The 14,822-nt window shown below is 45.5% G+C and overlaps 1 protein-coding gene across 4 annotated transcripts in view; it reads left to right on the forward strand.

Annotated features, from left to right (window-relative positions):
- ASCC3 (activating signal cointegrator 1 complex subunit 3) overlaps nt 1-14,822 on the forward strand; it is a 938,401-nt gene that overhangs the window by 433,064 nt on the left and 490,515 nt on the right. The window contains exon 15 of one of the 4 annotated variants that reach the window (XM_033936491.1): nt 1-282. The exons of the other annotated variants lie outside the window; for them this stretch is intronic. Coding sequence (XP_033792382.1) covers nt 1-105 — 105 coding nt within the window. The 3' untranslated portion in view covers nt 106-282. Of the gene's footprint in view, nt 283-14,822 lie in introns of those variants that run through there. 4 annotated transcript variants of the gene reach the window in all.

Here is a 14,822-nt window from a genome sequence, read left to right on the forward strand (position 1 = left end):
AAAAGAACAGAGAAGAGTAGAGATGCCCAGCCTAAGAAATTTTCTGGCATGCAGAAGTCCAGTTCTTCATCATCATCATCAGAAGCACTGGTCACAATACCATAAGGAGCAGGAGCAGCACCAGACACTAGGAACCAGGTCTCCTCCTTTCTCGGCATTGGGTATCAGTAGCACCTGATCGAGATGAGCATTGTTGGACCCGTACCTGGAACCTTGTGGGTTATGTGTGTCCAGATTAGGCTTTAAGAAACTATTAAAAACATACTTGTTTGTTATGTGATGGGATTTGACTGAGGTTGAGAGGTGTGGCTTGGTCAAGGATTTGGTTTATGTACTCTGATATTATTCTAAAGTTATGTATAATTTGCCTTTATAACCACTATGGGCTCCTTTTACAAAGCCGCGCTAGCGGTTTTATCGCACGCACCGGATTAGCATGCGCTAGCCAGAAATCTACCGCCTGCTCAAAAGGAGGCGGTAGCGGCTAGCGCACATGGCAATTTAGCGCACGAACTATTCAACGCGTTAAGGCCCTAGCACGGCTTTGTAAAAAGAGCCCTATGTCTTTATTGTCAAATTTTTATGCATGTGAACTGTGAAGGCTATATGTAGTATATAAACTTTATTATTATTATTAATTGATTACACCAAAGAATTAACTTTGAAAAGAAAATTAGAAACAAATACAATCAATTTTCCATTGAAATGAAACAAAGAAAATTCTGACTTAATATATAGTGCACAATTGGGAGAACATAGTAAGAAAATAGGAATCCCTTCCAGGAAAAATGGTAGATACAAATAATAATTATAAAGAATAGAGCAGTTAACATCAGCTAATTATTAACAGACATGAGTTATCCTGTACTTTTCTGAGTGGCATCAGAAATCCTTTTTCCTTCTAAGAAAAAAAGCAACTGTTCTGGGTTGAAAAAATATACTTATTTTGTTGGTAATTAATAAGACATTTACAGGGAAACCTCAACTGAAAGGAGGCTCCCAAAGAAATAACTTTAGATCTGTATTGTAGAAATTCCTTCCTTAGGATTTGGGTCCATCTTGAAACATCCGGAAAGATATAGACTCTTTCATCCAAATAGAAAAGTCTGTATTAAATTAAAGTATAGTTTCAAAATCATGTCCTTATCTTGAAGGAAGACGAAGGATAATATCAAAGTGGCTCGACCCAGGATTTCAATTTCGGAAGATTCCAGTACCTTCAAGATTCCTAACTGTGCTTGTTTTTCATCTTCTTTTTTTCCCAAGATAGATTTTTTTAGGAAGTATACATTTTTTTAATAAATAAATAATTCTTCTTGTTGGCACCAGGTGAAGGCAAAGAAGCATTGACATTGATCCTCACTGAAGTTCAATGCCAAGAGCTTCAGTACATTGGCCTCTGTGCAATTGTGACCCTGCTTCCAATTCAACTCTGACATTTTTGCAGACTGTCACTGCACCAGGGCCAGCCTCTCTTTTACCAATGCCTCCCCTGTGAGAAGTTGCTTCAGCTTATGTTGCAGGAGGTTCAAAGGTGTATCCTAGCTTGGCATGATGCAGAGGCATTGAGGGCATTGATATGAGTTATGGTGCTGTCTTAACTCATTCTGAAGACCCATATTCTGTTGCATGTTCAATGATGCCAGTGCCACGTCAGGCATCTGAGCCAGCATCAACTGATACAATGCTGTTTTCTCTCCTGTCAGGGGAGGAAATGATCCTGGAGTCCAAGAAGGGACTCATACCATGACACACTCACTCAGTCTGATCACAAGTCCAGTGGTCTGAAGAAGACACACTCAAATGTCCCATGAGCTGTACTTCGCTGAGTCAGATATGAATCGCTCCTGGGTCTGATATAGGAGGAAGGATTCCTTGGTTTTCCTTCAGACACTTCTGTACCTCATGTAAGGAGAAAGTCTCCCCAGAGGAACCCGCCTTTGTCAGTTTTTTTAAGAGAGCTGTTTGAGGCCATCCCCTTTAATTTGGAAATTGAGGATGATCCCAGGGTTGAAATGTAGGATGTCCTTGATTATGACTCCCCTTCTAAGCAGAATGTGACTGTTTCTGTGCACAGCCTGTACAGATGAGGAATTGGAGGACCCTCTCACACTATGCAGCTGTATCAAAGAAGGCAGACTCTATTTATATAGTCTAAAAGACTCCCAGATTTAAAAAGCAGCAACTTCCACACCATTTTGTAGTGGTCAAATCCACCCTCAGAAAGGGCAGAAGTTTGAGGCCCTATGCTTTGGTGCATCTAGGTAGGGGTACTCATATTCTGGAGTCTTATGAGAGTAAAGTGTTTACAGGGCTTGATGCTTATCTCCTACATCCAGTCTTACCAGCTCTACATGATCCTTTACTTGAAGAACTTTGTGCACAGTATGATGAAATTTGCAAATATTCTTGCCTTCAGAGAGAACCACAGAACTCCATCAGCTAGTAGCCAAGCAGAAGGGGTATCAGAAGTGCATAGGGTGGGCAACTTATGATGCTTTTAATGTGGCTTCCATGTTTTCTGCATTGGTTTTTGATGTTTGCATGGCTTCATATTTTCAGATCTGAAACCAATGGTGCACATGTTCCTAGTAGATAATCTTTTTGGGGACAAGATGGAAAAGATTGCTGATCTCATTATGAAAATGACTGATATTAAAACCCTGTCTCACATCTTTGATGTTAAGAGCATACCATGCAAAGAAATTTGATTGCATCACCCCGCTTCTAAGTGATGCCCACTGGCTCACAATTCTCCATCGCATTACATTCAAAATTCTGTTACTCACCTACAAAATCAAACAACATCATATCCCTACTTTTATAGACAAATATCTAATCCCTTATGCCTCCTCTCGTACACTCCTTTCAAATTATCAAGATATTCTTGTCCCCTCTATCAGAGAAATTTTCTATGACACCACTAGAAATTCCATTTTTTCAGTCATGGCACCCTCACTTTGGAATACTCTTCCCCTGCATACAAAGCAGGAGTCTTCTCTCCCACTATTCAAGACTAAACTCAAAACTATTTTATTCAAGGACACCTATGATACCTAACCTAGGATTCCGTCTGCTTTCCCGGAAATAATTTTCACTTCAGGTTCTCAACATGAAACGCCTTGCTTGTGGCGAACTAGTCCTAGTGTTCTACCCTCCCTCTTCCTTCTTTCTAGTTTTTTGTTTTTTTAATCTCAATATATTTTTGCCACCTCTTGTACGTTCCTCCCCTTTGTTGTCAGTCTTATGTCTTGTTACTTCTCCCCCTCACTGAATTATGTGGTGGGTTATCTTTTAAAAAAAAATTCCCTTTTTAATATCTGTTTTTAAATGTATTTTATTGACTATAAACCATCTAGATATGTTTTGATGGTGGTATATCAAGAAATTAATAAACTTGGAAACTTGGATAGAGTTTTTATTTATTTATTTTGATTTGTATCCTGCCCTCCCAGAATACTCAGGGCGGATAACAGTAGAACAAACACAGTTTCTGAGAACGGGTTGCCAGTAGAACAAACATGAGAGTCTCAAATCGGTCCCTGAGAAGATGGTTGAAGCATTGATTAAGGATAGCATAGTCCAACATCTGGATACCCATGACGTAATGAGAGCTAGTCAACATGGCTTCATGAAAGGGAAGTCATGTTTGACGAATTTACTTCAGTTTTTTGAGACTGTGAACAAACATGTTGATAGCGGAGAACCGGTGGATATAATATACTTGGACTTCCAGAAGGTGTTCGACAAAGTTCCACATGAGAGACTTCTCAGAAAACTACAAAGTCATGGAATAGAAGGGGACATACTAAGATGGATAGGAAAATGTCTGGAAGACAGAAGACAGAGGGTGAGTGTAAATGGGAAGTTCTCGGACTGGGAGAAAGTAACTAGCGGAGTGCCTCAGGGTTCGGTTCTTGGGCCCATCTTATTCAATATTTTCATAAATGACCTGGAAGAAGAAACGACCAATGAAATCATCAAGTTTGCTGATGACACAAAGCTGTGTCGGGCAATCAGGTCACAGACGGACAGAGAGGAACTCCAGAGAGATTTGAGACAACTGGAGAAATGGACAGAGAAGTGGCAAATGAAGTTTAATGTAGAAAAATGCAGTGATGCACCTGGGCAGGAAAAACAAGGAGCACCAGTATACCTTGCTTGATGTAACTTTGGGCAAAAGTGAACAAGAAAAGGACCTGGGGGTAATGATAGACAGGACCCTGAAGCCATCGGCTCAATGTGCAGCGGCGTCAAAAAAAGCAAACAGGATGTTGGGCATGATAAAGAAGGGTATCACGAGTAGATCTGAGGATGTCATAATGCCGCTTTACAGAGCGATGGTAAGACCACACTTGGAATACTGTGTCTAACATTGGTCTCCCTACCTAAAGAAGGATATAATACTACTGGAGAGGATGCAGAGGCGAGCGACGAAGCTTGTAAAAGGTATGGAGAACTTGAGCTACAAAGATAGCCTCAGAAAACTAGGATTATTCACCCTCGAGAAGAGGAGACTGCGAGGGGATCTGATAGAGACTTTTAAAATACTGAAAGGATTCGACAAAATAGAACAGGAAACAACTTTATTCACATTGTCAAAGGTGAATCAGACAAGAGGTCATGGACAGAAGCTGTGGGGGGACAGGGCCAGGACAAATGTCAGAAAGTTCTGCTTCACACTGCGAGTAGTGAACGCCTGGAATGCTCTCCCGGAAGAGGTTGTGGAGGAAACCATCATTCAAGGATTTAAGGGCAAGTTGGATGCATATCTTCTTAAAAGACACATTGAGGGATACGAGTAACTAAGGTATTCGCCAGGGTAGGCCTGGCTGGGCCTCCACGTGTGCGGATCGCCTGACTAGATGGACCCAAGGTCTGATCCGGTGCAGGCATTTCTTATGTTCTTATGCTCTTATCAAAGGGAAATATACAAATTTTGTGGCAGTATATCTATGGATAAAGTGAGGTTTACATGCTAACATTTACGGAGGGGAACCAGGTAGGACAAGGGTATGTATAGTTAAGGGAGAGGGATTTGGGTAGCATAGGGATCATAGCAGGGCATGGACTAAAGAGCATAATGGTGGCATAAAGAGGAGAAGACAAGCAGTGCAGTAGCCATGTCCATGTACAGTATAATCTTGTTATAATGGACTCACTTATAACAGAACCTCGCCTATAGCGGATGAGGTCCGCTGGTCCCGGCCGAGCGCCAATATAAACATACAGAAAATCATCGGATAAAGCAGACTCGCATATAACGGACTTTCGGATATAACGGAAAACTATTTTGGTCCTGAGAGCCACTTTTAGCTTTAATTTTTTTTGGCTATAATGGACATGCAGGCTCCGCCTACAAGGCGTGTAGCGTGTCGGTGATACAGTATCAAAATGCAGCCCAGAAGAAAATGACAGAGTATTTTTCTTTCCAGTACAGTACGACATAATGCTTTAGAACACTGTTCTTCAACCGCTGGTCTGCAGACTGGTGCCGGTCCGCAGAAAATTCCTGCCAGTCCGCGCAGGACCGGCGAGATCGACATCTTCAATTTCCTGCCAGTCCGTGCAGGGCCGGCAAAATCGACGAGCTGAAGTCTTCGCAGGGCTGGAGAGATTATGGAGAGCCTCCGACAGTGGCTTTCTCCCCTCCCAGCAGCTCTCCTTACTTATCAGCACAGCGATTCAGGAAGGCAGCTTTGGGACTTTTGCTGAGTTGTGGCCACCTCTGATGATGCAACTTCCTCTTTCCTCAGAGGCAGCGTGACCCAACAAAGGACCCGAGGCTGCCTTCCTGAATCGTTGCGCTGGCAAGTAAGGAGAGATGCTGGGAGGGGAGAAAGCCACTGTTAGAGGCTAGGAAGCTGCTGGGCATTGTAAAAAAATAAAAAGGGACAGCTGCTACTGGACCTGGAGGAAAGGATAAGGAGAGATGCTGCTGGGAGGAGAGGAGGGAAAGGAGTCTGTGAAGCTACTGGGCAAGGGAATAAAAAGGGACAGTTGCTACTAGACCTGGAGAGGGAGAAGGAGAGATGCTGCTGGGAGGGGAGGATGGAAAGGAATCTGGGAAGCTGCTGGGCAAGGGAAAGAAAGGGACAGCTGTTACTGGACCTGGAGGGAAAGATAAGGAGAGATGCTGCTGGGAGGGGAGGAGGGAAAGGAGTCTGGGAAGCTGCTGGACAAGGGAAAAAAGGGACAGCTGCTACTGGACCTGGAAGGAAGGAGAAGAAGAGATGCTGCTGAGAGGGAAAGGGAAGGGAAGAGAGTTACTGCTGGACAGGGGGAGGAGGGAAGGGAGAAGGAAAAAGGAAGGAAACAGCTCGCAGGGAGATTAGAGGAGGAGAAAGGGAGAGACAGGAATGAGATGGGAAGGGGGGGTCAGCAGAGAAATAGAGAGGGACAAAGATGCTAGATCTGGTGTAGGAGAGATAAAAATGAAGAGAGCAGTGAAGCTGGAATGAATCATGTAAAAAGGAGAGAGGGGGCACAGGCTGGATGGAAAGGGGAGAGGGGCATATAAAGAAGACAAATACCATATAGAAGGAGGAGATGTCAGACAGTAGATGGAAGGAGCCGATGCTGGATTGAAGAGACAGAGAGGCCCTGATTCTCCAAAAGCGCGTCCCGATTTTAGGCAGCTGTAGGCGTCCTACAGCTGTCTAATCAGCCAATCGGGATGCACGTTTTTTTTAAAAAAAATGCTCCCCAGGCAGGCCGCCTATATTGAAGGCGAGGCCCGCAAGACATCTAGGCCCTGATTCTGTATAGGACGCCCGGGAGAGGCGTCCTATTCAGAATCGGCCTAAACTAAACCCCGATTCTGTAACCGGCGTCCATGTTACAGACGCTGGTTAGAGATTCGGGTTAGATTAGACACGGCCCGCTACACTTATCGCGGCAAGGGATCTCTCTGCCGCTATAAGTATAGCGGGCCACGGCCCCCTGACCGATCGCTGGCAGGAGGGTCCCCAAACCCTCCTGCCAGAAGATGCCCCCCCCCCGACACTACCGACCGCCCCCCCCCCCCGACACTACCGACCGCCCCCCGACATTACCGATCTCCCCCCCCCCGACAATATTGATCGCTGGCAGGAGGGTGCCCAATCCCTTCTGCCCGAAGACGCACCCCCCCGGCGCTAACAACCTCCAAACCTCCACTCCACCAAACCTGTTCTTACGGCCAGATGGATCTTGCACGTCCAGCCGGCAGGCACGCCTCGTCGAAATGAGGCAGGCCCGCCCCTTCCCTGCCCATCCCGCCGAAGCCTAAGACCTGATTGGCCCAGGCTCTAGAAGCCTGGACCAATCAGGCCTTAGGCATAGCGGGTCCGCCCATCCCCACTTAATCTAAGGCCTGATTGGCCAATCAGACCTTAGACTTAGTGGGGATGGGCGGACCCGCTATGCCTAAGGCCTGATTGGTCCAGGCTTCTAGAGCCTGGGCCAATCAGGCCTTAGGCTTCGGCGGGATGGGCCGGGAAGGGGCGGGCCCGCCTCATTTCGACGAGGCGTGCCTGCTGGCTGGACGTGCAAGACCCATCTGGCCGTAAAAACAGGTTTGATGGAGTGGAAGTTTGGGGGTTGTTGGCACCGGGGGGGGGGGCGTCTTCGGGCAGGAGGGATTGGGCACCCTCCTGCCAGCGATCGATATTGTCGTGGGGGGGGGCGTCGGTAGTGTCGGGGGGGGGGGGTGCGTCTTCGGGCAGGAGGGATTGGGCACCCTCCTGCCAGCGATCGGACAGGCCGCGGCCCGCTATACTTATAGCAGCAGAGAAGATCCCTTGCCGCGATAAGTATAGCGGCCGCGTCTACTTACAATGTAGACCAGCATTTTGTTGGCCTACATTTTAAGCTTCTCCTCTAGGGAGACGCGTCGGGCCGCCTAGGTTCACCTAAGGCCCTTAGACGAGCTTAGGCATCTTGCAGATCTCCCTAGGCTCCCGGAGGTGCCTTCAGGCCTGCCTGGGGAGCATTTTTTTTAAAAAAAAACGTGCATCCCGATTAGCTGATTAGACAGCTGTAGGATGCCTACAGCTGCCTAAAATCAGGACGGCACTTTGGAGAATCAGGGCCAGAGGGCAGACGCTGGAAGGAAGATAGTAAAAAGAAGATGAAAGCAGAAACCAGAGACAACAAAAGGTAGAAACAAATAATTTTATTTCTATTTTGTGATTAGAATATATCAGATTTGAAATATATATCCTGCTACAGCTGGTGTTAGACATAACTGGGGACTGCAAAGTCCAGGTAGTGGCTTAGGGCTATCTTTGACCAGGGGGACAGTTGCCCTAGTTACACTCCCCTAACCCTATTCCTACTATGTATGACTGCGGTATTCTTTTAGCATGATATTTCTGTGTTCCCTGATCTGTCGCGTTTTTTTTAGTGCGCATGCGCGGGTTGTACGTCACCAAACTCGGCAACGCAAGCCATGTCCGCCGCCGGCCTCGAGCTCCTGGGGGCCGGCGGCGCGAGTCGCCCAGCCGGTGCTGAGGCCCCGCCTCCCGCTTCAGCTGGCACGGACGGTTTGAGAATAAGGCAGAGAACAACGCAGCCAGACGGACCGCAGGAAGGGAAAGGGGGGGAGGGTTTCGAGGGAGCCGGCTGGCCGCATAAATTATTTTAATTTGAAATCTGCCGCCGTCGCCGCGGCTCCTCTCTCATCTTCCGACATAATATAAGTGCAGCTCATGAGAGGAGCCGCGGCGGCGGCTTTGAAAACGGCTCCCTTAGTTCTTCGCTGGATTTTTTTTTAAAGTTTAAAACTGCCGCCGTGGCTCCTCTCACGGTCCCGGCCTGTGTCAGAGAAGGCTTCCGACGCAGGCCGGATCGTAAGAGGAGACGCGTAGGCATCTTTAAACTTAAAAAAAAAATTCCAGCAAAGAACTAAGGGAGCCGTTTTATCTCCATGCTGCTACGAAGGAACAGGTGAGGGGGAGGGAAATGCTGATGCTGATGCACAGGGAGGAGGCAGGCATGGCAGGCAAGCAGGGGGAGAGGGAAAGGGGCTGCTTTAGGGGTAGGGGTGTGCTGGGGGCACATAGCAGTCATGGGCAGGGGATCACAGAACAGGCAGTCATGGCTCAACAAGGGGAGAGGGAAAGGGGTGAGGGGTTTCCTGGGCCAGACAGAAATCATAGGAGGGAAACAGAAGGGGGGCCACGGAGCAGGCAGGCATGGCACAAAAGGGGGCAGGGGCATTGGGAAACGGGGCTGCTTTGGGGGGAAGGGTGTTCTGGGGGCACACACCAATCATGCCGGGGAAGAGAAGGCCACAGAGAGATAGGCAGGCTTGGCGCAATGGAGAAATACAGGCAGGCAGGGCGCAAGACAGAGACACAGACAGAAAGAATGACAGACAGACAGCATCCAAGCACAGAGAGAGAAAGGAAAAAAAAAACAGTCGTCTACTCTAGCACCTGTTGCACAGGGGGAGAACGAAAGAGATGCTGATGGACAGGGGGTTGAAGAAAAGGAACGGAGGACTAATGTTGGACAGGGGGAGAAGGAAAGAGGTGCTGCTGGACAGGGGGGAGGTAAAACAAAGGGAGAAGGGCTGCTGCTGCATAAGGAGAGCAGTGAAGGGGTGGTGGTGGACACAGGGGAGGTAAAAGGAAGGGAAAATGGACAGGGGGAGCAGGCAAGGGGTGGTGATGGACAGCCAAGGAAAAAGAAAGGCAGAAAGAAAAAAAGCGGCTAAGGAGAGAGAGAGAGAGAAAGAAATAAAGATAGACACACACACATATGTTCTAGCACCCGTTAATGTAACGGGCTTAAAGACTAGTTCTGTAATAATTTGGCTTTTTCAGTTTTCGTGATAGTAGAGGGGATATATGTGAAGGGGAGGGGGAGACAGGGGTTTTGTTGATCCTTGCTCTGTATTTGTATTTATAAAATGACAATTGTACAGAATATTGTTTCTTTTTATACTTTAATAAAATACATTCAATATAAAATCATAACTGAGGCTTGTGCGGGTGGGATTAGATGGTTTGCGAGGACCGGGCTCGCGGAAACGGGGTTTTTAAATTTCAGTCCTAGTAGTTTGCTGGTTCACAAAATAATTTTTTTTTTCCCCGCCGGTCCATAGGTGTAAAAAGGTTGAAGAACACTGCTTTAGAATATCTTTTAGTGTTCTGGTTTGCAATCATTTTGTGCCATACCAATGTTTTGCTGAGTTTTGTTCTTGATGTTGCTGATATGGTTGTGGAGTGACTGTTGTTCATTGATTGAACATTGTTTCAAGTTGACCTAAATAAAGTTTTTAAAAAATGCAACTCTGGATATAACAGACTGGATTTAATGGACCATCTTTCCAGGTCCCTTGAAGTCCGTTATAACAAGATTATACTGTAGTTGTTTTAAATCTCTATTCGTGAAGTTTGAGGATTTCATTGACACTATTCTTCGCAATCTCTTTCTGGTTTAGGGCAGTTAGCAGTAAAGGAAGGTCTTTACTGCCTTCTGGAAGGTTGTTAAGGAGTCCAGTGATCTGATTTGTGTGGGTACATGATTCCATAGCTTGGGGGGGAGAGTGGCTGTAGGAGTGTTTATGTGCAGTTTCCAGTTGAAAGGCCCTTCCTGGGGGGGATGCTGTGTCAGAGGGGTTGGGCATTTAGGGGTATAGTTTGGCAACTATGTAGAAGGGTGCTTTATGGTGGAGGTTTTTATGGGCTAATATGAGGCCCTTGAAGGCACAGTACTTGTTGATAGGAAGCCAATATGCTACATGTAGTGCAGGTGAGGCAGGATCGCAGAAACTGAGATTTTTGAGGAGGCGGATTGCCACCTTCTGTACTCTTTGTAGATGGTTCAGGTTTTTTTTTTTTTAATGAGGCCATTGAAGAGTGTGTTGGAATAATCCATACGTGAGAGCACATAAGCGTAGAGTAGCTGGGCAAAGTCTGGTTCAGCAGGTAGGGGCAGATCCTCCTTAATTGACGCAGGTAATAGAATGAGGTGGAGACAACTTTGGAGATGTGGGCAGTGAAAGAAAGATGTCTGTCTAGTATCACACCAAGGCTGCGGACCTTATCTTTGGCTATTAGAGTGGTTGATTCCCAGGTTAGTAAGGAATGGGTGAAGTTTGAGCTGTGCTTCCTGATCCAGAGGAGCTCTATTTTGGCAGTGTTGAGTTGAAGTTTATTGCGAGTCATCCAGTCTTTCATGTCTTTGAGACAGTTGTGTAGCTTGGTGAGTTGGGTGGCCTGATTCTTACCCAGATGACTTTTTGGGCCTCTGAATGCCGCTGTGTGCACAGAGCTAAAAGGGGTGTATCTGGAGGAATGGTTTGGGCAGGATGTGGGCTGACCTAGACTTAGTCATCCTGCAGGGGTAATCAAAGATTTTACGAGACTTCCTGGACAGAAATTATACATTGTGACTTAAGACGATGTAAAAACAGGTATAAGAGTCCAAAAGGTATCCAAAGTGACCAGATAACCACTGCAGAGACAAAGTAAAGACCCACATGCTCCCCAGCATACATACCTGTCTTCAGAACATCAGCACCTAGTATAGGAAAGCCTAGTAGAGCTGCACGCAGGTCTATTAAATAGGGGGGGGGGGGTTAGTGAACCATAGAGTGGAGGACCCAGACCCATAAGCCATTCTAACCACTATATTTATGGATCATGAGCACCCACCAATCCCCCCCAAACCCTACTATAGGTACCATAAGGGCTATTGGGGTTGTAGACTGGTGGGTATAGTAGGTTTTGGGGGTGTTCTGGGAGGCTCAGCATAACCTATAAGGGAGTTCTGGTGAGATGGTTATATGGCACCCTTTTTGTAAAGTCACAGCAGTGCCATGTAAGGTGCCCCTCTGCTCTTTTGCCATGTCTGGGTGGCCAATCCATCATAATGCTGGCCCCTCCCACATCCAAAAGGTCTTGTTCTCGGCGTTTGGGACTTGGACAAAATTTTGATCAAGAATACGGTATAAAGGTAGACGTACTGGCAGTCTGGACGAACAATAGCCTGGACTTCCAGATAGACGATTTTTGAAAAAAATAAATATTGTGGACGTATTTACTAAGAATGGGCATTTTTCCACTACTGACTTTGGGCATCTAGCGCTATACGTCTCAATCGGACTTAGACATATGCTTTGATTATGCCGTTCTTAGTGTATGGGAAAGACCCATAAAAGGGCATGCTAAGGCCTCTCTTTACCGCAGCTTAGTAGACGGACTTACAGTTCGCACCATTCGTGGGACCTTTCTTGTTATACCTGTTTTCCTCTCCTTTGAAATTTCAGCATCAACTTTAAATGTTAGTCATGTTCCTCATCTTACATGCATTTTGTTTTGAAGCTAGTTCCTCTGCAGAAATCTGCATCTGCCTTTTTCATGAAAATCTTTATTTTTCCTTTCTCGACAAAGCAAGCACCTCTCGGTTCAAAGATCATTAGCATGCACAACCTCATTGCTTTCACCCTCACATTCTACACCTATGTCCCCCTCTAGACCATAAGCACACATTTACTCTTCCCTCTTTAAATTGAGTCATTCTTTCTCTTTCATTAAATGCTTATAAAATATTTTCAGTTAATCACTTCATTGACTGAACATATGTAACAGCTCAATAGTTCTAAATAATTGGAATGTTAACAGGGTTATTGCAAGGCATGTTTTATTTCACTGCAGTAAAAGTGGAGTGAGAAATTGATCCCTTGTTGACCGCAGCCAGTGCTGTTACTCGCGTGCCTGTATCTTGGAGATGAGACATGCAGGCTCAGTATTTTGTTTGAGTACTTGGGAAGAAGTGTGAAGTTGGAGGTATTTTGATACTGAATATTGCAAGCCTTATGTCATAGAATGATGATATCTTTAGGAGAAATGTTATGCCGAGTCCCTTGAGAGCTGACTGCAGCCATTCGGAGATCGGCGCAGGCCCAGGCGGGAGCGCAGAGGGCTTGCTCCTGATCTCTGTGCTTCCGCCTGTGCACCGCTGGCCGGGAAATACGCAGGACCACCAGGTACGATGGCAGCAGGCGGGCAGGTTTAAAAGATGTGGCGGGGAGGGGGGGTTAATAAATTTGTATCTTCACTTCATAAAACACACTTACATTTCCACCCCCTTTTTGGGGGTGGAAAAAGTGCATCTTATGGAGCAAAAAATACAGTATATTGAATCATCTAGTTTCATGCTATTACAGAGCAGAAGATCTATGACAAGGCTGTCCTCCTGATATTGTGTTCTGTGATTTTGTGAATAAATATTTATTTTATTTATTTATTTAGTCATTTATTTAGCCTGTCCTCCCAAAAGGAGCCCAGAATGGGTTACAAGAGTACATTCATAGTATAGGTAGGGCATACTTTAGTGAGAAATACAGACTTGGCGGACATAGGGGGTTTGGATTACAGCATTTACAGTAAAGACATAGCCCACAGACTTAAAAATATGGACTTAGTGGACATAGGGTGGATTAAATTGCAGCATTTTCAGTGTAGATATAACATAGAGGTAAAATAGCTTTTTCTTAGCAGGTGAATGCATCATTGTCAGAGAGTGTGGTAGTAATTCAAGTTATATTTGCGGTGGCATGTGAGTTTTAGTGAGATTTCATGTGGTGTATTAGGCGGTGTAGACGGGGGTCGTTAAGGAGCTGGGTTTGTAACATGGAAGGTTTTCACGGCCTTGCTGAAGTTCTATGGACTGTCTAGTGATCTAATGGATGGGGGATTGATATGCCATAATCTGGGCATGTAATGAGAATAAGAGCGTTTTTGGGCTGTCTCAGACGTGAGAGAGCAGTCTATACTTTTATAGTATAGAAGGTACTTTCTTAGGTATGAATTAACATAGAGACCCTTTTACGAAGCTGAACTAAGTACCACGGCCCTTACTACAGCTTAATGTACTGTACTGCGGGACATGCTCAGGTTTTTTACTGGGGGGGGGGGCATATTGGAGGCACAGCTACATTTCCTTGCACTAACTGATGAGTTCAGAATTACCACCTAAGCCCTTACTGCCTACAAAATAGGTGTCAGTAAGTGCTCACATGGTAATTTTTTTAAATGTTGATTTGGGTTTATTTATTTCATATAACAGTTTTAATGGATATGGTTTTAGAAATGTTAATTTCTTTGATGCTCTCAAGCTCTGCCAGTGACGGATCTGTGACGTGGGCTGTGCCGGGAGTTGTATTAAGACCTGCACTAAAATATAACTGTTTGCTATCAGGCCGCTTCAGGACTTTTCTATCTCTTAAATTTGTTTTATTTTATTTTTAATTTTTTATCTTCTTTCATTCTTTCTGTTTGCTATCTTTAGTTAGATTGTGAGCCTTCGGGATAGATAGAGTAGTTTTTCTTCATTTTAACTTCATTTTAGTTTGATACATTGTAAACCGCTTAGGTCAGTAAAATGCAGGAGTGGTAGATCAAATCTTAAACATAAACGTATGCAATTTCCCCTCCACCTTGTTGATTCTCAAACAAAGGAAAAACCAACAAATTCATAGAGAAGATGTAGAAGTAGTATTTAGCTACTTTTATATGATCAAATCCCAGATTACCATATTTTTCGCTCCATAAGATGCACTTTTCCCACCCCCATAAAGGGGTGGAAAAGTGGGTGCTGAGCAGCGCATAACTCAGGAGCGCGACCTTTGCGCTTCCTTCCTGGTCCTGCGCTGCTCCATGATTGGCTAAAGTCAGTTCTCAATTACCTCAGCCAATCGCGGAGCAGCGCAGGACCAGACAGGAAGCGCAAAGGTCGCGCTCCTGCGTTGTGCGCTGCTCTGCAATGAAAGGCAGCCATCCAGCAAGAAACCACACTGAGATCACCGCCAGTTTAAAAAGGTATGGGGG

The sequence above is a fragment of the Geotrypetes seraphini genome, chromosome 3 (genome assembly GCF_902459505.1).
Source record: "Geotrypetes seraphini chromosome 3, aGeoSer1.1, whole genome shotgun sequence".
NCBI classification, from domain to species: Eukaryota; Metazoa; Chordata; class Amphibia; order Gymnophiona; family Dermophiidae; genus Geotrypetes; species Geotrypetes seraphini.